Source organism: Uloborus diversus, unplaced genomic scaffold (genome assembly GCF_026930045.1).
Source record: "Uloborus diversus isolate 005 unplaced genomic scaffold, Udiv.v.3.1 scaffold_12, whole genome shotgun sequence".
Classification (NCBI taxonomy): domain Eukaryota; kingdom Metazoa; phylum Arthropoda; class Arachnida; order Araneae; family Uloboridae; genus Uloborus; species Uloborus diversus.
Genome location: NW_026557876.1, coordinates 6701767 through 6728150, shown reverse-complemented (window position 1 = coordinate 6728150; position 26384 = coordinate 6701767). Strand labels below are relative to the sequence as shown.

General features: G+C 36.6%; 1 protein-coding gene across 1 annotated transcript in view; it reads left to right on the top strand.

Annotated features, from left to right (window-relative positions):
- LOC129232484 (receptor-interacting serine/threonine-protein kinase 4-like) overlaps nucleotides 1–24943 on the top strand; it is a 59067-nt gene extending 34124 nt beyond the window's left edge. Inside the window, exons 7-8 of the mRNA XM_054866629.1 lie at nucleotides 318–421; nucleotides 23724–24943. Coding sequence (XP_054722604.1) covers nucleotides 318–421; nucleotides 23724–24924 — 1305 coding nt within the window. The 3' untranslated portion in view covers nucleotides 24925–24943. The remainder of the gene's footprint in view (nucleotides 1–317; nucleotides 422–23723) is intronic.
- The last annotated feature ends 1441 nt before the right edge of the window (nucleotides 24944–26384 follow it).

The following is a 26384-nucleotide window of genomic DNA, read 5'->3' as shown; positions in this document are numbered from 1 at the left end:
ACTTACATGTATTTACTTAATTTAATGTTTAAATCCCTACGCCTAGACAAGCTACAAGTTCAGTCTATAAATTTTCGAAGATACTATTTGTGTATTCCAAACTGCTCTATAGCTATAGTAATACAGAATTAGTTTCTATCTGAAGCCTTTAATACTTTATGAAGTTTTGTGGAAGTTTTCATGTGGATCGGGGGAAACGTTGGCAGTAATAACATTTTCTGCCACCGAATTTCGGGTCTTTTAAAAGCTAAATTTATTGTATCTGTTATTAGTGAGTTGCAATCGTCCTGCTTAACCCGAGATTCTCTTGCTTCCAGGAAGCTGCCAGTGGAACGAATTCTAAGCCGCTAGTGACCTGTGCATTGTCCGAGTCTCCTTCAGCAAATTCTGGACAAGAATCCATGAATTGCCCTGAAATCAAGTAATTTATCCCTTGATTAGTTTATTTTGTAATATTTTTGTTAACTGTACGGGCCAGATTACTAAATACGCTATGTAGGCATTTGCCTAGGCTCCCCGAGGTTATGAAGATCCCCAAAGAAATCTCCGAGTTGAAGGTCTGAAAAAAATATCTTTTCCAATAAAAAAAAGGGGGGCCCTCTTCCTTTTTTCCCCCTCTTTTGTCTTATCATTTAGTGCTGACAGCGACCGATTTAGATATGTGAAGCCCCATGCACTAACACCAACTAGAGGGCCCTACTGAAAAGAGATTTTGTTTTAGCTGCTAGAGAGCCTAGCACTAGAAAGACGGAGGGGCCTGTGTGGCCCCTCGCATAGTTTGTTGTTTAATAATTCGAATAATGACTAACGGAGCGTAATGTAACTTCCTGACTTTTCATTATATGACACTATTTGAATGCTTGTTTAATCATTTTATCATACGCCTCATAGTACTGTAAATATTGATCCTTATACCTAGAAAGACGGGAGGGGCCACAGTGGCCCCCTAAGCTTTTTTACAATTAAAAAAATTTTTTTTTCCTTTCTCCTAATTGTTCTAGCATAAAAAAAGGCCATTCTCTCTAGTTTAACCTGTAACTTCTGCTTTATACAGCCAGTTGGATATCCAAATGCTATAAACAGGACTGACTGCTTACCAGCCTAATGGTAGCCATTGCTCTTGAAAAGAAAAACTGATCCAAGCTTTTGGCCAGTATAGAGAGCAACACTACAAATAATTGCATACTAAGTTTTTATTTAGTCATGAAAGAAGGTGCATTGGGCATGTGGACACACTCAGGAAGAATTTTAAAAAGAATTCACCCCGAAAATGGGTAGGGGCAACAGTGGCCCCTTCAGTCTTTCTAGGTATACAGAAAATGTCAGTTGTTCTAGTGCTAGTGTCTTCCACATTATTATTTGTTGGTTAGCGGTAAAATACTCAACGCCACAGCAACTCCCAGTTGTTGTAACAGTCCCACTACAGGGTTCGTACGCTCCTTCAAAACTCCTCCAATACTCCTTCATTCAGGAAAATGTTTGGAAGGGCCCTTCAAACTCCTTCATTTTAGTTCAAACTCCTTCAAAACTCCTTCTTTTTTAGTTCAAGGCTACATAATTTTCCTCTATGTCAGTAACATAAAATACTTCGATCGACAACTTAACATCGTCACAAGGGCGAAGGTATAAGGATAATTTTGACGGTAGTAATTTCGTATATTTATATTTTTCATAAAGATGTGATTTACAAATTAATCACAGAAGTCATAAAAGTTTAAAGTGAAAATATTATTAGATAGATGACTAAGACGTTTCATAAGTGAAGTAAAACATGCTTAAATGGTGCTTGGCAATTTTTCAAGTTTTATCATTATTGCTTTTTTCTCCACCAAACTCTCAGCAGCAAAAGTCAGTTTGTTTAATTTTTTTTTAAATATTTAAAGATACATAAGGAGAAGTACTATATTAAGTGATTCTGTTTAAAAAAAAACAATTGTTTGGTAAATCGCATTTATAATATTCTAAAATGGCTCATCCACAAGTGATGTCATTGACAAGTGGAAGAGAGACTGTGACAAAAAGTGACATCACAAGAGTACTGTAACAATATGTTTATAAAAAATATGACATGTGACAAGAGGAGGAGTTAGATGAAGTGTGACACTTAGTGACAAAGGGGGAAAGGGTCAAATATGTTGAAAAAAAATTTGACATCATATAATGACAGCCCATTAGTACTCCTTCAAAATCTCATTTTATTCCTTCAAAACTCCTCCAAAACTCCTTCATTTTATTTCTGAAATTGAGTGCGAACCCTGCACTATGATGCCCCCCCCCACACACACTTATTAATGTTTAGGCAAATAGTGAGCTTTATTTATTTATTTATTTATTTATTTATTTTATTTTTTTTTTTTGCGCTTAAATCGAAGTTGTAGTCCATCCACGTCCTGGCCAAATCTGAATCAACCTGGAGCTCGGGTGGTCCATCGGTACAAAGTTTACCCTATCCTGCAAATGATTTTAATCAACTAAAGTTAAACAAGTGCGTAAACATTACAGTAACTGGAAGATAAAATGATAAGAATATAAAACATACAGTAGAAGACCGTTACAACGCACACTTTGGGACCAGAGCTTTTGCGTTATACAGGTTCTTGCGTTATATAGATCATTTCACAAATTTTGAAACTAACATTCAGTATATATTTATATATTAGCACTTCAGAATGAGTTTTATCTGCAATGAGTATTAAAGCACCAATATTACAATTAGTTATTCACAAATAAATATGTTCCACAATCAAAATCCTGCACTTCTGTTAGCTTCATGGTTTGCATAACAGCTGCATTTTCAAGAGCCATCAGATATTTTCTTTTCACTGTGAATGCTAATTTTCATTTAAAAGCTTTGAATTAAGATGGAAAGATGAAAAACTGTTTCAAAATTTAATTTTCCTAACAATTTTTATGTTTGCAAGGCAAAACGGAGGGATTTTTTAAACTTTAAAACTTATTGTTTACTTCTGAAAAGTTTTGCGGTTTATAGAGAATTGCGTTATACAGGTCGGCTCTATAACGGTCTTCTACTGTAATATATTTATGGCTACTAGTTTTGGAACATTTGATGGTAAATTATTTGTTGGTTTCTCTGTTAAAGCCCAGTGTTGCCAAGTGGTTGTTTAACCATAAACAATCCCTAAATTGAACTATGGTTTTTTAAAAGTATTTTTCTCGTGATCTGAACAGAAGCTTTAAGCCAAAGAACATATTTTAAAGTTTTTTTTTTTTAAATCTTATATTTAGGGTTATGGGATGCTCTCTCTCAAAACTGAAAACGAATGTGGTTTAAAAATGGGCAATAAAGTCTAAAGCAAATTAATATCGAAACATATCAAAACAAAAAGGGCACACGCCTCAACGAACACAGACGATCCTCTCCCTTCGAAGGCAAACATACGACTGACTACAGTAGGGAGTGGCTTAAAATGACGTAATACGAAAAATAAAAGGAAAGCGATCAAATCATTTTTTTTAAAAAGGAGACCATAAGTTTCGCTTCAAAACCTTTACTGTGCTAGAAGCAGGGTTGGCAAGTTTCTGCCGAGGCGGTTGAAACCACTGGTAGAAACCGGTTAAAACTGGCATGGCAAAAACTGTTATGTACAGAATATCAAACGCCATTAGCGAAGATATCTGACATATTCTAATACTGTCTAACACTAAGCAGAGTGAATATTACACATTACAAGGAAAGATACTTCTGCTATGAAAAGCTTTTATTTAAAAGTCTAAAATAGTTGGTAAGTTAAAGAAATTACAATGTACGTTGCAAAACAGGATGGATGAACATTTAACTTCATACCTGTAAGGTGAATATTCTAAATAACACACACTATTCAGACATGAGGGAAAGAAAGCACCATGTTACAAGATAGCCACACACCAAATACCACACAAACCCAAGCCAAGCCAAGCCATGTAATATCTAACAGGCGGAGGGGGGAGCCCCCTTTTACCTGACTTCGTTGCTAGATTATTGGAGCAGGATAGGTATGCGTTGCATGCAATAATTGATGAGTACCACGGTGTGATCTTACTTCTTATATCCCACAGAAAAAGCACAGTTGATGTCTACTCATGGCGCCATCTACCGGACAGTGAGACAAACAATGAGAAAATTGATACGTATATATTTATGATGACAATAGAGGGTTGTTTAAATGGCAAGACCAATTATGTCTGAATATATTATACAACAAAAACCACTTTCTGCCACATTTGCGGCAGAAACTGGCAAAAACTCACAAAATGCCAAAAAAAAAAAATATTGACATTTAATAGAAAATGCATGGAAAAGATAATTAATTTGCAACCAAAGCATAAATTAATTGCAATATTAACACAATTCAAAATCAAATGTTACATTGTTTGGCCCCTGCAGTTGCCTCTTAGAAAAGATGGTTTCTCAAATCTAAACACTTTCTCAATTTCATATGCGCAAATGAGAGACTTTAGCATATTCTTGCAACAGAAGAGCTAGCAAGCAATGTTCGTGAAACTTTCATCTAATTGCACTGGAAAAATAAGTTTGGAGAAATGGGGCCAATTTGTTCTGCAAAGTTTCGACACTAGGTACAAAATCTACGTTAATATAGGCAAGTAAAATTCTGGCACTTTCTGCTTGAAGCTCATGATAATTTCAATCACAAAGCAATTTAGATGAAACATATTTAAGCGAGCAAATTACAATCAATAATGCCTGTTTAATTCTGTATTGCACCTCTCTTTGTTAGATTAATTCAAATATTATGAGCATCTGCAATTGAAAAGTTCCCTTTCAGAACTGAATCATGGGTACTAGCATCTGTATATATAAAACGCTCATGCGTGGCGCAAAACGAGCCTTTATTTCTTTCTCTCCGTTGGCAACGATCCGCTTTGTTTACGATCGCGCTGCGGACTCGCTTCTAGCGTTAGATGTCTAGCGTTAGAATTTCGATTTTTGAATGAGTGTTTTCGATCACTTGAATATAATTTACTAAGAAAAGAGCAGTGTGCTTGGGAGTCTTTAGATGAAAGATTTAAACGCTGATCGGTCAGAAATGCTGCCGATAGGATTAGGCGCGCAAACGCACGCCGTGAACCGCGAATTGCAAATCGAGTGAGTTTTGTAAGTGTTATCTTTACTAATAATAAAGCAGAAAGTCTCTCTGTCCGGAGGATGTCTGGATGTCTGAATGTCTGTAGGATGTCTGTAGGATGTCCGTAGGATGTCCGGAGGATGTCTGTGACGCGCATAGCGCCTAAACCGTTCGGCCCGATTTTCATGAAATTTGGCACAAAGTTAGTATGTAGCATGGGGGTGTGCACCTCGAAGCGATTTTTCGAAAATTCGATGTGGTTCTTTTTTTATTCAAACTTTAAGAAAAAAAAAAACTATCATAAATTACGAAATCATCATAACGTGGAATCGTAACATGGGCACAAGCCAGTTGGCGAGATACGAAATTATCATAACGTGGAACTGTAACGTCGGTACAAGCCAATTGGCGAGAAAATTCACCACACATTATTTGTAAATATACAGGCGAACCAAAAGACCTTTAATTTTTCTATTACGGGCGAAGCCGTGCGGGTGCCACTAGTCAAACATATTTCCAGTATAATCATGCACTTTACCGGAGAATAGAGTTGAAATGACAGTGATAATAATGAAACTGGAGAAAAATATTATTTTATTTTTAAAAAAATGCTAATAATAACACTGATACTTATCCTCGAATGCCACTTATTTTATCCGATAGTAACGTGCCTTTTAAATTCAAACGTGAACAATTTCCTGTTAGATTAGCCTTCCCCTAATAACTATAAATAACGCACAGAGTCAAACTTTTGATAAAATTTTTTTAGATTTGACAAAACCACTTTTCTTCAAGATAATATGTAAGGCAGATGACAGATATGTAAGGCATTCAAGAGTCATAGTATCTGAAAACCCAGAAATTTTCTATCGTGTATGCAGAGAAGTATTATGATTTTCTTCTCTTTTTTTTTTTTTGAAATCCTTTGCAACGTTAATCTTGATGTCGAAAGGTTTTTCCCTTAACCATAGTGCTTACAAAAATTAAAGTTCCCTGCTTACGAGAGCTGCAGAGTCGGAGGAAAAATGTCTTACTCTGACTACAGAATTTTTAGAGACTACGACTCCTTTACCCAAAATTACTCACTCTGGCTGTGACTCCTCAAATATTGGGAGAGCTGCGAACTTTGAGAGAAAATTACTGACTCCGTCTCTTGAAATTTTAAACCTTCGACTCTGACTCCTTTACCATAAAACCAGTCCGACTCCACAGCCCTGCTATAGCTTATCACAAAAAGAAGGTGGATGACCTTAATGCAAAAACATCATTTGTAATAGGCTGTTTGTTATTATTTTGGAATAGATAGGATTAGCGAGACCATGCCTCTTACTATTTGGTGCTTTCTGGAAGATTCTAAGTATTACAAATGATGTTTCCCTTCAAGGTCATCCGCCTTCTTTTCGTGGTCAAGCTTAACTAACTGCAACCTGTAAATACTGATTTTTTTTTTTTTTGCACCCACATTTTTTTATATAGTGAAGCACTGCTTATACGTTTTTGACGGGACTATGAAAAAAGCGTACAGATGAAAAAATGTATAATTTGTAAAGAAAATGTATATTAGGCCCTCCAGGGACAATTTATAAAACGTATAATTGATAAAAACGAATAGAAGAGAAATGTATAAACCGTGCTTCACTGTATTATGCTATTCCACATAGACTAAATGAATTTATTGGACAATTCTCATTGCAAAATATTTCATTTAGTTTTGCAATGCATTGAAGTTAAGAACTGAACAACAATGACAAAGTAAAGCAACAAATTGAATCGTAAAGACCTGAAGAGCAAAACATTTCACATACTTTTGCAATGGCATTGATGTTAAGAACTGAGCCACGGTGGCAAAGTAAAGCAACAAATTTGGAAACCTGATTTTACTGCTAATATGTTTTCACAAAATCATTTTGACCATCTGCTTTATTTATAGTCATTAGGAAGGCTAATCTAAAAGGAAATTGTTTACGTTTGAATTTAAAAGGCATATTGCTATCGAATGAAATAAATGGTATCCGAGGTATGAGAAATATTAGCGTTATATAATAATCAATATTTTTTTCTTTTTTTTGCTACAATAATATTTTTCTGAAATTTTATAATTATCAGTCTTAGGTCAACCCTTTTCCTCCAGTAAAGTGCATGATTAGTCCGTAAATGTATTCGGAAACACTTGCAAATTTCTCTCGATTTGAAGACGGTATAAATTTGTGCACCTTAGCATATCGGCAGCATTTCTGACCAATCTGCGTTCAGATCTTTCATCAAAAGACTCCGTAGCCCACTGCTCTCTTCTTCCTAAATTATATTCAAGTGCTCTGAAGCCCAGAGGCTCACTGGTAGCCCTTCCACACTGCAGGTCCGGGTTCGATCTCCGGGTTGGGCATGATTCAGCTGTTCATTCCTTCAGTGGGTCGATAAAATAAGTTCCAAGTATGCTTGGGAACTAAACACCGGGGGTTCCGCGTTAGGCTGACCTCTTAACCGGAACATCTCCCTACCCCAGAGCCCTTGGTTAGAGGGAGTGAGATGGGTACAGTAGGCCTTGGGGGCCCTCATAAGCTGTCGTGCCACTGGATTTGGTTTCTTGACTTTTAAAACACTCATTCTAACATTTTTTTTTACTAAATCACTGCTTTCAGAGAATGTCAGAAGTTGCTTGCTCTTTGCAACTGTTAGACATTTTGAAACATATATATACACAATATTTTGACACTGAACATAGTGTAGTTAATGACTATGAAATGTTTTTAAGTGTGTTAACATTGTGGGGTTTTTTTTTCGTTGCAATTTCTTTTGCATTCAGTAAATGAAGGAAAGAAAGATTATATTATGTTTGTAATTTTAGTACAAAAATGTTCCTTTGCGTACTTCTCTCAAAAGATAATGGTATTGCAAACTTTTGCTTTATAATAATCCAATGCACGAGTTGCATGTCAAAGTAATTGTCCCCTTTTAAATGTATGAAAATTATAAATGTTATGATATTCATATTAAGAAAAGAAAAACTTACTTTTTTTTGATACACATAAAGCTAGACCAATATTTGGTGACCGGTGAGCGAGCGTAGCGATCCGAAGGAACTGCGTAAGCAAGGGGGCGATAGCCCCCTAGTAGTATTTTATTTTTTTAAATGATGAAATGAAGTTCAATTCTTTAGTTTGCTTAAACAAATATCTCTCAGTAATTGCTTGAGTTATTAAAGACGTTTTAAAGTTTTTGCCAGTTTCTGCCGGTTATAACCAGTTTCTGCCACTGGCACGGCAAAAGCTAGTTGCTTCCGGCAGAAAGCCAACCCTGGCTAGAAGCTCACAATAAGAAAGCAATGAAAAGACGGACATTGTTTATGCTCTCTAACTTGAAGAAAGTGCTTACTGATTGATGCCTTTGTCACAGTGTCAATGTGGGTGGTATCTTGAAAATTGTGTTGGATGAATTAGTTGAGCTATCTGCAGCAAAATCTGGGCACAACTCTGAGATCTCTTTATTTGTGGGGCCATTTTTAGGGTAAAATTCTGGGGGCAAAGACAATGCAAGGACGTTTTTTTGGACAATCGATGGACAAATGAAATTGTCCCGATATCGCGGCGGGTACTATACGATGCTTGAGACGTCTTTCTAAAAATGTAGGGCGCAATTTGTTATTTTTGAACCTCTGTTGGTACATATTATTTTCTGGCATTGTTTAAAATCTTCAAGAAGAAGAACATTATTGCCGCATGTATGTAAATTAGTTTCACTACATAAGAAGAGGCATTTCTGTGTTTTGTTTGAGATTGAGATTCGGAATTGCTAGTGTGCTGCTTTTTATTTTCGCTGTAGTTGTTTTTAATAAAAATGTTACTGTTGTATAAATGCTTGATGTTTGTTTTAAACGACGAAACTGCAACTCTGCTATGTTGGAAATTTTTCCAACAACCTCGCAGGCCTTGGGAACTAAAAAAAGGGCAGAGCTCTGCACCCTTCAAAAACGGGCTGGCGGGAATAGGGTACTAGCGTGCATTAAATAAAAAAGAAAGTGATGAAAATTGCAGCAATTGACTTCCAAATAAAAGTACAATATTTTATTTTATTATCTTATGAAGTAAAGTGGTAGGCATTATTACCCACAAGAAGGCCTCATCAGTGGTTACCTTAAATAAGCGATGACATACTAGAAACCGGCCGGCTCAAAAATCCTTATTTGGCTGTTTAGCGCTCTCAGTAGTGTTCACTCTAGAAAAAAAAAGGGCAGGGTGCTGGTCGGCACTATTTATTATAAAAAGGGCACTATTTTAATGTGGTCTTCCCCCATCCAAGACCAATGACGCACCTCTCAAAAAGTACTGACCCCCCCCCCCCAAAAAAAAGAAGAAAAATAGCATCTTAAAACACCTTGCAAAAATTTCATCCATTCCTCTGTACCATGAGCACCCCCCCCTTGGGGGGGGGGCGTGCACAGCGGGGGCGGGGGAGAAGGGACAACTGTTGGGGCTGGGCCTGATCCTCAAGGGGGTCCAATATTTTTTTAACTAGGGGTGAAATATAGAGGCAAACAACATGGAGGGGGACCCGGAAAAGTCATTTGTGACGGGCCCTAAAATTTCTGTGCACACTCCTGCCCCCCCCCCCCCCCATCGCCACCATTGACTTCAGTATTGAATATCATTTCTTCCAGAAAATGCACTTGTCTTAACGGTTAGATTGCCCCCCTCCCCCTATGCCAACTAAGCACATTTTTCAAACTCCGTAGGAACATTTAGCTAATGCTGAATCTTAGCTTTGGGTGTGTTTCAACAATTTCAGGCTATAATTGTGACTACTTTTCCTATAAGAATAAAAAATTCTAGGCATTTCAAAATCCTTTGAATTTCAATGTATGATGAACAGTATTTAATTACGGATCCTCCCTTCCTATCTAAAAACTGCCTAGTAATGTGTTTTATGCCATTAAGTATTTTAGTAGACATCAAAATCATGATGAATGTAAATTCAACGTTTAAAAAATATTATACTTCAAACAGAATAATTATTAAAATACTGTGTGCAGTGCTTCAAAAATGCAGTCGTAGCAATATGCAAAACAAAAAAGGCTTTATTTGAATGCCTATTGTTGGATTTGACACAACTTCATGACACAGATGTGTTTGCAGGTGTATGTGCTACCCAAGCAACTGGGGACAATCCACGATTTTAATTTCACTGACAATTTTTATGAAAATTTAATACATCAGCATTTTATTTTTGTGATTTTTTTTTAAATGCAATATTATAGTTATATATATATAGTAAAAAGAAACAGTAAAAGAGAGATCATTTTAGTTGGAAAAAGCATAAGTATGTCATAAGTATTTTTTAATTATGTCAATAAGTTTTTTTTAAAATAATCTGTTAGTATACAAATCGTATTCAAGGATAATACAAATACTCAGCAAAAAGGAATGAATGAAATTTCCCTGGCAAATTTTACACAGAACAATATGTTTCCATTTCAAACGTTCTTTTTTTGGGAGGAGGGGGCTAAAAATTCAAGATAACAAAGAAATACCCTTGTATTTCGGTTCAGTAGACTTTGTACTGTGTACTACTTAGAAAATAATCAGAAAGTTCACCAATCAGAACGAGATGCGAAAAGATAGCTTCACAATCACTAGCAATGCGCCAAAATTAGCTAAGCCTAATTTCCACGTGCAAAAGAAAAACGGACACAAAGGGCTGAAACGCTACGAAAATTGCCTATTCATACGATGTTTATTGCTCAATTCAACATTCTATTTCTAAAATAATTTTTATTTTGGTGAAGATGCCGTTTTTGTTACATTATTTTCGTTAATCTTCCGATTTTGCAAGTGCGATTTCGGGGAAGTGATAGTTATAAATGGGGTAAAATCAACCTGTATTGAACGTTGAAATTGTTAACTAGAACAATAAATATGAGTTTTAAAACGATAATTTCACAAACTTAGTTATTTAATTTTTTTATTTATATATATTTTTTAAAAAAAAAATGCGGATTAATTCAACAGGATTCGTGGGCCCCGTTTGGCTCGCGGGCCATAGGTTGTGCATTCCTTAGACTCTAAGCAATTCAAGCACTAAGTTAACTTTCAAAACTTTATCAATCACTTCAAAAGAAAAAAAAAATGCTCTTTCCAATCCCTTTACAAGGATTATCAGGAGCATACGAACCCTGCTTCTGTTCTGTTTTGCAGGAAAAAAGAAAAAGAACAGCCTGAAATATTTCAGTAAACTTCATATTTTTTCGGCCGGCATCATCGTCAATAACCGTGTATTTTCAAATCAAGAACCGTTTGCGTTTGCACTCGGACTTTTCGAACAAGAAATGGAGCAGTTCATCTGCATCTGTTCTTGTCTGACAAGTAGTACCCCTTCTACTTTTCCTGGAACTGGCGCCCCCTGGTCCTACAGATGAAAATAATATAGGAAGACTACCTACCACCCTCTCTCTCTCATTGCTGATTCTCAGAAACTCAAAGATGGAGAGGAATTAAACAATAATCTCTCCCCCGCCATCGCGGACGACCAAACACCTTCCCTCACCCTTTCAAACCAATCCTCAGCAGAAGGAAGAAATCTATCTTTAGTTTCCAACTGATAAGTCTGTTAGAATTCCGAGAATCTCATCCCCTCTTTGCCTAGGTGTTTGCATCTCCTTTTATTCATGGGGCCATTTTCAAGGTGAAATTCTGGGGACAATGGCAAGACATGAGCATTTTTGCAGACGATCGCTGGACAAATAAAATCGCTCCGATATCGCTGCGGGACCCAAAGATGCTTGAGGCATCTTTTTAAAAACACAGGGTGCATATTGTTATTCTTGAAAAGGGCAGGGCGCATTTTGTGATCTAAAAGAAGGGCAGGGCGCATTCTGCCGATATGGAAAAGGGCAGGGCGCTGCGCCCTTCAAAAACGACTTAGCGGGAACACTAGCTCTCAGCACTAGCCAACGCGAGCGACGATTTCAAATTAAGCTTCAAATTCTTTGCCTTTTTTATTTTTCACTAATGCTGCTGACAGCAGAGTTCACTCTGAATTTAGTAAAACTCCTTTTCATAGTTAAATTGAGTATGCAAATAATATAAAATCATTCTTATACTATTACACTGTACTGAAGAATAAAAAAGAAATGAAAATCTTTGAACTTCAATAATCTAATCAACAACATAAAAACAGGTAAGAAATGTTGTCTTCTTTTTCCAGCCATCAATGGCTTGTTCTTTCTTGCAAATTGCATTTTTGCAATGAAAGAAATAGTTACAGACCCAGTGGCAAAAAGTTTTGTAGCTGTCTGTGACAAGCTTTTAGAACTTCATAATCTGTCTGCAAAATTTCGAGTGTGGTTTCAATTTCAATAAAAAAAAAAAAGTCTTTTTTTTTAAAAATAATTATTTTTGAAATAAGACAGGAGGCGCTCCGCCCCCCCCCCTCCCCCCCAAAAAAACTAAGCCCAAAATCTTTCTCAAATTACCTCCTCCTAAAAGTTTCAATGGTGCAATCTGATGCCCCCCCCCCCTGTCCTTGGTTGGCACCTGACATTTGCAAACATGTGTTGGCTATCAAACAGGGGTCTGTCCAGGATTTTTCACATGGTCTTTTTTTTTTTTGTGAAAAAGCAAATAATTTTGTGTGTGGGGGGGGGGGGGAGGTGCGGAGTAAAATGAAATTTCAAAATGGATGTTTGTGTGAATATTTTTCTTTTTTCGATTATATTATATTTTCTGTTTAATAATTGAAAAAGGAAAAAATCAAGCAATGGTTGAGCATTTAATAGGACTCGACCGATGCATCGGCGCCGATGGTTCAACAATTTAGGCATCGGCATCGGCGGCCGATGCTAGCTTGCAGGAAACATCGGCCCATCGGCCTTAAAAGACATCGAAAAGCCGATGGAATTGGCCGATGTTTTAGAAAAAAAAAGGGACCTTTGTTGTTTTACTTTTTAATACAAAGTAAAGGGAGTTATTGTTTTTATATAAATTGTTTACTTAAATTTCAGTATGAATTTCTATTTTAGTCACAACTGGAAGAGTTTTTAATACTGCATTCAGGTACCAAACAAGTTAATCATTGCGTTGTTTCTTGCGGCTGGATGTACGTATGTATCTCTTATAAGTCATAACTCAAAAATGGTAAGCTGTAGAAGGCTAAATTTTCGCATGTGGGGTGTACGTACGTTCCAGTTGTGCACTTCCATTTTTGTTTTCGATCGGGTGTTCTAAAAAGCCTATTTACTCATTTTTGTGGCTATTAATTACTTATTTCAATGGAAAACTAATATAGCGTCTCAGACTGACGATCATTTGGTGATATATTGCCAAATTGGAGACCATGGAAACAACTATGAGATGGCGAAACCGGTTTTGTTTCATTTTGTTAGATTCCAGTTGAACCGACGGTAATTTTTAATTTTTCGATATTTGTAATATGAATCACAGTAATGTCTTTTCTGTACCGCTTCGTCGGAGCTACAAGTTTGGGGCCCGTCGAAATACATTTTCGACGCCCTATTCCATCCGCCATTAGGGGGCCCTATTTCTCTATCGCAAAAGTTGTAAAACACTTATCATAAGCATTTTTGAACTCTTATTTTATGACTATTTTTTGTATTTGCGAGAACACTTGCGTGCCCCTCCTCCCACTCCCTCAATTTCTGAAATTAAACTCTAGTTATATAATTCTTAGTTGTTTAAAACTAACACCATTCATAAAATTTGAGTTTTTTTTTTTCCAAGCTTTATCTATTGTTTAGGAAGAATGTAGAGCATTAATGTAAGAAATTGATTAAAGACGTTTTGAATGGTGACATATTTCGGAAAGCAAAGGGACTTTTAAACTTTTTCTTCGGAAGTGCTGAAGTAGATTCAGAAACTCCTCGAGGCATTGGTGGTAGCGGTTCTGTACTAAAAAAAATGAGGCCGAAGTATAATGTTGTGAGTTACTCCAAACTCAGAATGTCCAAACTCAGAATGTGACCCCACTAACCAACCCTCGTCGTTTAAAGCATTTCTTAAATATTTAGCAATTATTTATTTTGCTCTAGAAATGTCATTTTGCGTAATTCTTATACTTGTTTCGCCTATATTTCGTAATGCGCCACCTTTTTCGCATCATTAACAGCGATTGATTTTTTTTTCTGTTGTAAGTAACTATTTTAATGTATTTATATAAAATCAATGAATAAGTTATTTTCGTTCGCATCATATTTTTAATAATATGTTATAGAAAAGTTTCAAAGATTTTCTATTATGCAATTTTTTAAATTTCGGAAAATTATTGTTAAATTGAAAAATTTAATTTGAACTTGTTTGCAGTGCTTCATAAAAGATTAAACAATCAAATTGTTCAATAATACGTGAGCAAACATCAGATTAAGTAGTATATGTATTCAGTTATTAACTTGGTGTAAATATTGAGTGTGTTTATTGTGGCTGCGTTTTACGAACCTCGCTCTTTTCATGGCTATTCCTTTTTTACGCAAAATTTATGTCACTGTTATAGCTTTTATGAAAAATGCAAACTTTTCTATTTATAAATTTTAAATAAGTATAAAAATATTCCAATTATAATTTAATATTGTAATTTATCTGTTACCTTTTTTGTTTGATGACTAAAAAATGTCTACGTGCAATCTTTCCACTTTGATTGCGTTTGTTGACGGTTTCATAGTTTATTATTATTTTTTTTTTGAATGATTAAACAACATAATTTAATGTTTTTTAACTATGTTTAGTGTACTAAATGCATACATTATTACAGTATTACTGAAATTTTACTTCTATGTTCAATCAAAAAAAAAAAAAAAACAGACAAACAAATCAATTGGTTATTAAACAGTCTTTTTGTTTTTCTTCCTTGTTTTTTCCTTTCTTTTTTTTTTTTTTTTTTGGCTCTTGTTTTTTGTCTTCCATCATACAGCAGTCAAAAAAGGAGAAGCATAACTACACCCTATACAGATTGTACGTAGTACGGTCAAAAAGTTCGGGGGACAAGTTGTATAAAACCTTACCAGAATAATTCACATTACTGAAGCACATCCACCTTCAAAAGGTCACCTTGAGTCAGTATGTATTTCTGCCAGTGTTCATATAACTTTTAGAAACACTCCTGGAAACCATTTTTCGCTATCTTCTGTGATGCAGCTTTATCTTCTCCTGAAGGAAGAAAGCGGCGTACATGCAAATTTTTTTTTGTTGAGAACAGGTAAAAATCACACGGAGCTAAGTCCGACGAAACGTTATGTAATTTGTTTGTCATATCAGAGCATTGACCAATCGAACCGTGCATACTCAACATGAAAGTCGCCTTCTTCCCCACGATGAAGTTAAAGAAGCAGCGCAAGAGGCCTTACAGGAAGTTGCGATAAATGTCTTCCAGGAGTCCTTCTAAAGGCTATACGAACGTTGGCAGAAGTGCATAGTCGTTCAAGATGACTATTTTGTAGATAGATGTACTTCGGTACTGTGGTAAGGTACTGTGGTTCAGGGTAAGGTTTTATACAACTTGTCCTCGAACTTTTAGATCATACTACCTACGTATGAGTTTTCAACTTACTATTTCCTAACGTTTTTGAGGGACGCAAGTTTACGCGCATGAAGACATCACAAGAGAATTAGCGATAATTAATTAAGGAGGCGTTCAAAATGGAGATTTCGGTCATCTATATGTTCTTAGGTACATATGCATGTACAGATGTGCTGAAAAAACTTGTGAAGTTTAAATTTGGTGATCGTAAAATAGAAATTTAGGTCGAAATTTGATTTTTTTTGTGTGATTACAATTTTTATTCGTAGAAAGGAAGTAAAGTGAATTGAATCAATGATACTTTAAATCCCTGACAATCTTATCAATTTATTTCTGTTAGATTTTTTTGAGCAATCACGATTGCTTATTGTTTTTATTTGACTGTCCTTGACGTTAACCTGATTTTATCCCCCCCTGCCTCCCTCTACAGCATTCCAACCCACCGTCCTATGCAGGCGCGGCCCCTCCGGTCCTGAGCAATGTCCCCCGAAATCCGCTTCTCCTGGTTGGTGGCGTCCATGTCCTACACACGCTCATACACACACACACGCGCGCGCCTATATGCATACACAAGTCTATGCACACACAAGCCTACTCATGCACAAGCGCCTATACACACAGAGAGATACACATGCCTACGTCTATACAAAGGTCTACGCACACACAAGCCTACGCATGCATGCGCGCCTACACACACACACACAACTATACACACGTAACCTCCTAGGAGAAGTGTCAGATTTGGGGGGACAGGAGCAGTTTCTAGAAACAATAACTCCAATAAGTAGGGTCCTGTCGCCTCGTGATGGCGAAAAACATAATTTGAGTTTAAAATATCAAAATTCAAATTATTATTTTTTTTTTCCATCGGCCATCGGCAATCGGCCATTTGGAGGAAAACAATCGGCCATCGGCTATCTTTGAACAATCGGCCAACAATCGGCATCGGCCCATCGGCCAAAAAATGCCATCGGTCGAGCCCTAGCATTTAACTCTTTGAAACTCTTAAAAATCTCGGAATTTTGTTAAAAACATTTAAATTTCGTGATTTCAATAAAAATAAAAGGAGAATTTATTTGCTTACCTCTTAACAAAGTGTATTAAACATCAAAAATTCGAAAAATCTGATTCTCAAAGCGGATGCAAAGAGATTGCAATTCGCAAAGTGAGGGCTCCAAAAGTAAAAACGGCTCATAAAAGAATTTTTTTTTTTTAATTTTAGAATTGCATTTTAGAGGCTTATGATAAACATATCATTTATGTCTATCTGCACAGTTGCAGCAAAAACTAAAATTAAGCCATCTATTCAGCATTTAAATGTTTGACTCAAACAAAAACGGAATTTCGTTTTAAAATCTTGAAATGTGGTTTTAATAGACTTTTTATTTATTTGCCTCCATATAAAGCGAAGTTAGCTTGAAAAAAAAAGAGTAAAAGTTCGATTCTCATGTCGGATGCAATCAGATTGCATTTTTCAAAATGAAAGCATTAAAAGTATAAAAACAGAAAATAAAAACTTTATTCAAGAAAAATAATTTTAGAACTACCATTTAACAGGTCTGCATGATGAATATTATTAATATCTCTGACACATTCACCGAAAATTTGGAGTCGTGAAAATAACAAGGATGAAGGTTTAACACCAGACGCTAAATGGCGATAATTTTAAAGCTGGTAACCCTATCTGAAGCGATCACATTTCAATTCGCTGATCTTCTTACAGTTGAAATAGGAAGCTAAAATTCTTCCAGTATATTACTATCCACAAGTCTAAACACATTGAGTGGTGCCCTGTTTTCTAGGAGAAACCTTTTTTTAAGTGTATTTTTGAACCACCCTAATGTACTAACGCAAGTGAAGCAAATCTCTACATAGTATAAAATGAAGTCTCCAAAAAGCGTCTGTGTGTTTGAACTCGTAAAACTCGAGAACTACCCGGCCGATTGCGCTGAAATTTTCACAGTTTGTTCCTTTAAGTCCCGAGAAGGTTTGCAGACCAGTTCGAAAACAATTCGATGAATAGTTCTTTTTTTATTCCAATTTAGGCCCGATTTTCACATAAATTCCCGAAAATGGGGTGAAAAATTACTTACACATATTAATATTACACATCGTTCGAAAGGGTAGAATTTTCCATCAGAGGCGTAGCTAGACTCGACTTTCGGGGGGGGGGGGGGAATTACTTCTTTTATATATATATATATATATATATATATATATATATATATATATATATATATATATATATATATATATATATATATATATATATATATGTGTGTGTGTGTGCGTGTGTAAATTTTTTTAGTATTGAAAAAAATAAGAGGCAGTGAATCTTGCATACTTTGGAATGGGGTGCCCCAATTCCAATACTTGTGTCAAACAAAACAAAACAAAAGCAAAGATTTTTTTTTAATGTTACGGAAAATTCAACTTTTTTTTCTTTTCCCTCCATTTAATTTAAAGAGAAATTTTCTAGCAACGGTCTTGTCAAAACCAGTCTATCCAAATCAGGGGGAAAATCAAATATCTGATGAGCGCGTTCCGTTCATTTCAGTGTGACTGCTTAATTTAGAGGCTAACACATATCTACAAAAGCTGGCAACCCTGAAAACTAATAGATACTTACATTTCCGCCTGTAAACTGGATGTTTGACTTTCAATCTCATCCGTGGTCAGACTATAAAGACTATTTTTACTAACTTGGTTTGCACTAAAAGTATGAAACAAAATAAAACTAGTATGTTGTGGCCATCACGAAACTTTCTTCTATATTTTTCTTTTTTTTTTTTCTGATCCCTCCCCATGCTTGACGAGGAAGCAATATTCCCAACAAAAACAAAATTACACATGCAAAAACTTGACGACTATCCCAATGTCTGAATTATTGCAAAAGCAAAGCAAAGAGCGAAAATTGAAAGTTATTTTAAAAGCCTTGCTTGAATTAATTACAAATATTTTATTTGTTAACAAACATAAGATGGCAACAGTTAAAAATTTTAAATCATTGAGATAATATTTCCTATCATTTCCATACAATTAAAATCACGAGAAATACGCAGAAGACAATCTATTACGATTTATCTTTCTTATTGTTGCATTAATAAAAATATTTTTATTCGCAAAAAAAAAATAAATAAAAAAATCAACACCTCTTGGAGCGATCGGCGTCAAAATTGAACCAAAGCCTGTTTACACATGGATTCACAAATATTCCAAATTTCAACCAGAACGTAGCATTACTTCTTGAGATAGGACACTCAAAATGGAAAAAAAGAACGGGTGATTGCGCTACCCCCTTTTTAGCTGTTGACACAAAAATAAAATCAGTTCTTATACCCACTAAGGGCTACTTGCCGATAAATTTTTCTTTCATTCCGTTCATTATTTCTTGAGATACAGCAGTCACAATTGACGACAAAAAACGTTCTATAGCTCAACCCCCGTTTGAGTTATTGACACCAAAATTGAATCAGCACCTGTTCCTGTTAATACCAACATATGGACCAAATTTTGTTTGATTCCGCCAGTTACTTCCTGAGTAATAGCAAGAACGCGTAACTCGAAAAACGTCCCATTGCTCCACCCCCCTTGGAGGAATTCGCGCCAAACACTAATGGGCACAAGTTCACATAGGGGCACATATGTGTACCAAATTTCGTTCGATTTCATGCGGTAGTTTTTGTTGTAGAGCGGCCACAAAAAACTGGTCACACACAGACGTGACACACATACACACACACATACAGACAGACAGACATTTTCCAAAAATGGTCGAAATGGACTCAGCACACCTCAAAACGTTCGAATCCGTCAAAATTCGAAATTCGAAAATTTGCACGAATCCAATACTTTCTTCTATATATTAGATATAGAAGAAAGTAAAAAGACTTCGTGATTTATAACCCGCAAAAAATGAAATTGCTTTTCATATCGTTATATTTATATGTTGCTTTTTATGTATTTACATTTATGCTAATTCTAAAACAGCTAATAAAATTTGAATGAAAAAAATTACGGGAGAAATATAGACAGTAGAAAGTTATTCGCTCAAATGCATACCATCTGTTCTCCTCTCAAGTCTTTATTTACATAAATATCTATTTGGGAGAGCAACAGCGATTTTCGTGTATTATAAACAGAAGTCTTTTTTATTTTCTACTTTTTAATGCGAACCAAGCTAATAGAAATAATCTAGATTCATTTCGTTTTTAAACATTTTATTCATGTAATGCTATGCAGTTTTTCTTTTGAATTAAAATAAAATTACCTTCGGAAGAGTTTGATGGGACTAATGCTGCTTTGCAGACTGTACTTCGTTTTCTTCAGATGACGTTAACTTTCTCTTTTTAGAGCAATCCTTTTTTTCATTTTAATTTTTTACTTTGGGTTTTAAAAAGCTTGTTATCGGTTTTGCTCGCTTCATTATGCAACAACTTTCACTTAGAATGTACTATTTTAAACAGACTGTACGTTTCCAAAAGAATATGCAGTAAATACTGGCTGAAAAATCAATGTGATTGCAATGGATACTCTAGTTAGCAAAGGTCATTTTGACTATGATCTATGACACACATGAGACCAGACCAACAAAAACCTCTATCGTTTCGAATTCCGGTTATGCTATCATTTTTGAATTCGAAGCCCAATGATCTTTAAAGCAGCAAACAAAAACATTTTCTTCAACTCAGAAACAGAGGAATTGTCTTCAAGAGCTGAGGAGGCATGGAAAAAAGGGAGAAATTCATTCCACGAATAGGCTTTCCAGGAAGATTAACCGAAGGACAGTCGTTTCGCGCACTTTCTTAGAAGAAGAGTAAAAGGGTGAAATTCACAGGTTTGACATGTAAAAAAATGAACATTTCAAGTTCATGGTTAAAGGTCATTCAAGTTAAAAGCCATTTCGCTCTGTTATCTGGATTAGTACTGTTCTTTGGTTGCTCTCTTTCTTAAAATTGTGATTCCTTAGAAAACCGAAATGATTGGAGTGAAAAGAAAATATAAGTTTTTTTCAAGTGATGAAAAAAGAAAAATCGTAGAATACTAGCCAAGTTAGATTTGCAGCAATTGCTAACCTCAAGAGGATAAATAATGAATCAAAAAAAAAAAAAAAAAAAATCAGGGACCAAAAAGCAATAAAAGACTTTTTCTTGAAAAAGATATGCTTAAAGTTTCTTTTACTGTCAAAATGATTCCTTAAACTCGCAATAAAGCACTTAATACTGTAATAATAGAAAAAATACCTAACAAAACTAATAAAGAGGAATTTTAATCAAGAGCCCATATTGTCTTTAGTATCGATTTCAAATTTTCACCGTCATATTTCAAACTTCTATAATAAGATTCTTAAAGCCCCCGTATCTCAAAATCTCTTTATCTCGATTTTTTTCCTTTAATGTGAAATTCGATATATATAGATTCGACTGTATGCAATATTCCCACTGCGTGGCTCATAAAGTTAAACATATTTAACAATTTGCAGAATCTATGACAAAGAAAGGCTGCATATATGTGGATTTAATAAATCAATCTCATTTCTAAAGCGAAGTGTCAAATTTCACTCAATTATCAGAAAATTGTCGCAGCAGAGGGAGGCGTCTTTATGCTTGAGGGTCGCACATGGAGCAGATTTTCAATGGCTTGGGGGGGGGGGGCGAAGTGAATTTTTGACCTTTGTTACTCAAAAAAAAGTCGTTTTGATTTTTTTTCTTTTTTTCCTTTCTTTTCTCTCTTCTTTTTCCCTTTTTTTTTTGAGACTAACGTTTCGGGCGGGGGGGGGGGGTTGTCCCCAAAACCCCCCCTTAGCTACGCCCCTGTTTTCCATGTTCTACGCTATTTGTTTCAATGCTCTAACTTTATTACAGCGGGAGTTATTTGCGTTTTTACCTCGATTTTTTTTAGGCTTAGCTGAAATTTAGGTACTACTTTCTTCATTAAATAAATCAATAAAAAGTGAAGGAATTGTCCCACAGCTTTCTTTTTGACGTCATTGGAAAAAGCGACCTTTTTTACTCCAGAATTAATTCGACCTATGGTCGAAAAAATAAGCTTTTATCTCGAAAGGAAAAAAAGTTAGAAGCCTTTTTAAATCAAGTTTAAGAAATCTCGATTCCATTCAAATTGTGAACCATTTTCTTTCGCATTTTAATTCCCTAAACTTATTTTGTGTTTCCATGGTTATGCATTTTAAATCCATCTTTCTGGATTTAAATTCTTAAAAATATTTTAATATTTGCCATCATTGTTTGGAAGGAAAATCATGATGTTTTTTTTTTATTTGTTTTTTACGCCTGATTGTTGGATATACGTCACTTGACACAATTTTTATTTTAAAGTAGGACCGAGCAAAGCCGGGCAACGCAGCTAGTCACTGTAATAAACAATTAATGTAAATGTAGCATATCTTCTTTTTTCAATAGCGAGGAGCCACTGCCTTACATCAAGTGAAAGAACTGCCAAATAAACAATTGTGACATCTGTCTGTATCACAAAAAAAAAAAGTTGATTGCCAATAGTCTGAACTAAAAACTTATGAAACCTAAACCTTTTCAATTATTGCCTTTCACCCCCTCCTATCCAGTAAATTCACAGCGCTTTTAGACTTTGTCCTGTAAAAAAATCATGCATCTTTTAGCTCCACATATTTCCCCTATTTGTTGCTCATAAAGCAGGGGTGCTCCCCCCCCACCAAGTTCGATGGCAACCCCCCCCCCCAATATTTCTGAACGCCTTTAGCACTCTTTTATTTTTAACCCTCTTTTTTTACTTATTTATTTTTTAATATTTTTTTTATTTACCTATTTACAGTCGGACCTCCATATATCGAACTTCCACATATCGAAATTTTCTATACATCGAAATTCCAGCACGTTTCCATGTTCATTACATAGAAAAATTGTTTCTATATATCGAAAAAATCTCTATATATCGAAATTTTTCTCGAGACATTCGTCGATTTTCCCCCCCTCTTTTAGACTGTTTGTCTCAGGAAAAATGATGGTTAGGGGAGAAAATTATGTTCAGTAAAGGTTGTTACGAAACTCATAATTAATCTGTGGTTGAGGGCTGTGTAGATAGGTCGTTGTTCCGTTCTGGAGTTCTTGAATTCCGTCAAGTTCATTTCAAATCTTATTTGTAACCAGTAACACTGCAAACTCAGATTAAAGTTCTCCCTTTTGTCTGTTGATTATCATTTTTAGTCTTTTTAGTTTCAGTAAAAATTATTCAGGTTAAGTAGAATGTGGTTTTTTCTTTTTCTCTCGATTACATTGTCAAAACGAAAAGACCCTGATGTTGCGGATCAAGTTGAACTGCCGAAAAATGAAGATGTGTGAAGGCGCAAAAGTAATTTCTGTTATTTTTTCAATTATTAACTTTCATTTAATCCGATGCTCGTATAAATTAGAAATTGGGTTTCATGCACGAAAATTAGCTTTAATTTTAATGTTTTAAAAGATTTTTATGATAAAAACTAATTGTTTCTATATATCGAAATTTCTATATATCGATTTTTTTCCGGCAATTTGCTACTTCGATATATGGAGGTCCGACTGTATTTATTTTTAATTGTTATAGTTTTAAAAGAAAAGTTCTGGGTGCGGACTCGCACGAAAAACGGAAGGTCAGAAAAATCCAAAGCTTTTTTTTTTTTATTTCATTCAGTGCATGAGCAGACTGGAACCCGAAAATTTTATGGAAATCACTGAATCTGTTTTTCTTTTGTTCGATTCGACGCGGGATGACCGGACTAAGAATTCTGTTAGAATTTTTTTAATTCTATTGTTTTTCGTACGTACATTTGAAAGCACATTTGCATACTTTATTATATATTTTTAAAGTGAAAAGTATCACTGCAAACCGTGAACTGAATTATGCAAATGTTCTGTCCTTATAAGTTAAGGAAACAAGATGTTTTTGTTTTAGAAGGTTATGCCGTTAATTTGGTTAGCAACAAAGATCGTAGATATGAAATTCATGTATGTTATAATATCTTCAATAAAAGATTTGCTTTTAAATAAGTGTCTTCTGATCTCAACAGACGGAAATTGTTATTTTCATGGTGGATGTAAATTATAAACGCTATTAGCGGTAATATATTCTACAAATTCCTTCCTCTTTCAGGAGACCCGCGCCCGGAGTCTCCGCGTCGGAAACGGACGAGTGTGGGAGGACCGCGTTGCACCGGGCGGCAGAGGACGGAGACCTGGAGAAGATTAAAGAGCTGCTGGACAGAGGATGGGACACGAGGGCAAGGGACGGAAGGGGACGGACGCCCCTCCACTCGGCCCTGGACAAGGGGAAGGAGGCCGCGGCGGAGCTCTTGGCGGACGCGGACTGCATCATCGACGTCCAAGATGAGGATGAATATGTCCCTCTGCAATTGGCTGCAATGAAAGGATTCGTGGGAGTCATCCGGAGACTGCTCGCCGCCGGAGCGGACACGCGTTCTGGAAGTGGAGGATACACGCCCCTACACTTTGCTCTCGACTTTAAGCGGGAGACTGCCGCGGAGCTCCTGCTCGATGCGGACTGCATCACGGACATCGCAGACGCCGAGGGCCGCACTCCTCTGCATCTCGCCGCCGGGGCGGGATTCGTGGGCGCCGTCCGGAAACTGCTCGCCGCCGGAGCGGACACGCGCGCGGAAGATGGGACCGGACGGACGCCCCTCCACTATGCCATGTGCGAAGATACGGAGGCTGCGGCGGAGCTCCTGGCGGGAGCCGACGGCGAGATCGACCACCCTGACGAAGAAAAGGACACTCCCCTGTTTCTCGCTGCGGGATGCGGATTCACTGGGGTTGTGAGGAAACTTCTGTGGAGTGGCGCTCGTCCGGACCGGAACGATGAGGGATGGGGTCCCCTGAATGAGGCTTTTTTTCATCGACGAGATGATGCAGCGAAAGCGATCCTCGCCTGGTGTGCCTTGAGGGGCGTCGCCCTGAACTGGGGGCATTGCCTCGAGGAAGACATTGAGAGCTGCATCGAGTTCCTCCCCCGATGCGAGGCGGAGGTCCGGCGGATGAAGGACGCCCGTGTCGCCCCCGGATCGCGGTGGTCCTACCGGCACGTCCTGACGAGGCACGTGAGCCGGGTATCGCGGTGCCTCGAGGCCCTGGGGAGGGGCCGTGCCGACTTCCCGATCTATGGCGACTGGATCTCCCTCGTCGCGGGGGAAGCGGAGAAGTGGAGGGCCCTGGCCCCCCGCTGGCTGGAGTGCTTCTCCCTCGCGGTCCGGGAGTTGCCCCCCACGTGCACGGACCTCGTGTCGCTGCACCTGAGCGAGCGGGACCTGCGCCACTTCATCCGTGCCTGCGAATAGCGAGCACGGTCCCTTCACCAACTTATGCAACATTCACACTACGTCCGTACATCCGTCACCGACGTATGCTTTTCTCCCTAAAACCAGTTTTCAACCGGCGTTGCCATGACAGCAAGCCGTATTGTACGGGACCTGTCGACGGGACGAGAAGCCAGATTTCTGACGGTCCGTAGAGTTGGGCGTCGCATTGCATTGGTCTCTACGAGATGAGCCCGCTCTCTCTATTGGATGAGAGACTGACATGTGACTTTTTCGCGTTCCGCAAAGTATGAATGCTTCTCCCTTTTCGGAAAACGTTACTCTGTCCGCTTTACGTGGCGAACGTGATGTGCGGCTGCTGTTTGAATGTTGCATTAGCCAGCGACGGTGGATGTTTTCTTTTTGGCAATTTCTTTTCGTCACGAGTCGGATCCGTCGACGGCCGGCCGCAGCTCGTACGCGGACCGTCCATAAAATTTGGATGCTTTCTCTTCATCAGAGGATCCATTCAGCCGTGTGAATAATTTTGATTTCAACAGAACTATTCCAAAAAAAAAAAAATATATATATTCGTTTTTCAAGTGGTGTCAAAGGAAGTAAAGTCTTGGGTGAATTCGTTTGTCAACATAATTATTCCCTATATATTTTTTATCTTTGAAGAATGCATTGATGTTTACTGACAAAACTGACTGATTAAGTAATGTTCATCTTTCGAATATTTTTTTTTTTTTATTTTAAAGCAATATTCGCCGCAAGAAATTAAGCTGGACTCGAAGTTTTAAAATATCATTTTGAAAGAGTATTATGTCTTTTGTAGCTGAATTCTCTTCATTAGTATTATTTGTACTATGCTCAATATAAAATAAAATGTAACTTGAACTGCAATGTGTATGTCTTTTTAGTAACACACACTAGACAACGTTTAAAAAGAGCAATAGTCATCAAAAATAGTATGCAAGTGTTTTGCGGTTTGGACGTCAAGGACTGTGAAATGAGAACAATAAGCAATCGTGATTGCTCAAAAAAATTGTAAATTATTGAACATTTTAGAGGGATTTTTTTTGACGCAATTTTTAACTTGGCGAGAATTTTTGATGTTATTCTTTGCCTCATTTTTTACCCCAAATTACATAGAAACTACTTTGGCGAATCTATGTACGTTTCTTTTTCTTTTCTTTTTTTTAAATTTTTAACAAAACAATCAATAAAATGAGACTAAATTCTCCATTACAATGAAAAAATATCCACCAAGCAATTAAATTAAGTTTTTAAAATCTGCCAGACAAAAACTAATTCATTAAATAAAATAAAAAGTTGATTAAAATAATCCTGAAAACAAACAAACCAACATTAAAAAATCTATCAATAATCATCCGCCAAAAAGACTTTTTTATTAAAGGTGCGTCACTTTACTTGGCAATTCGTTTATTTTCTACCTTGGCGAAACAAGAAAATATCTTTTATGTTTGCTGCTCTTTTAG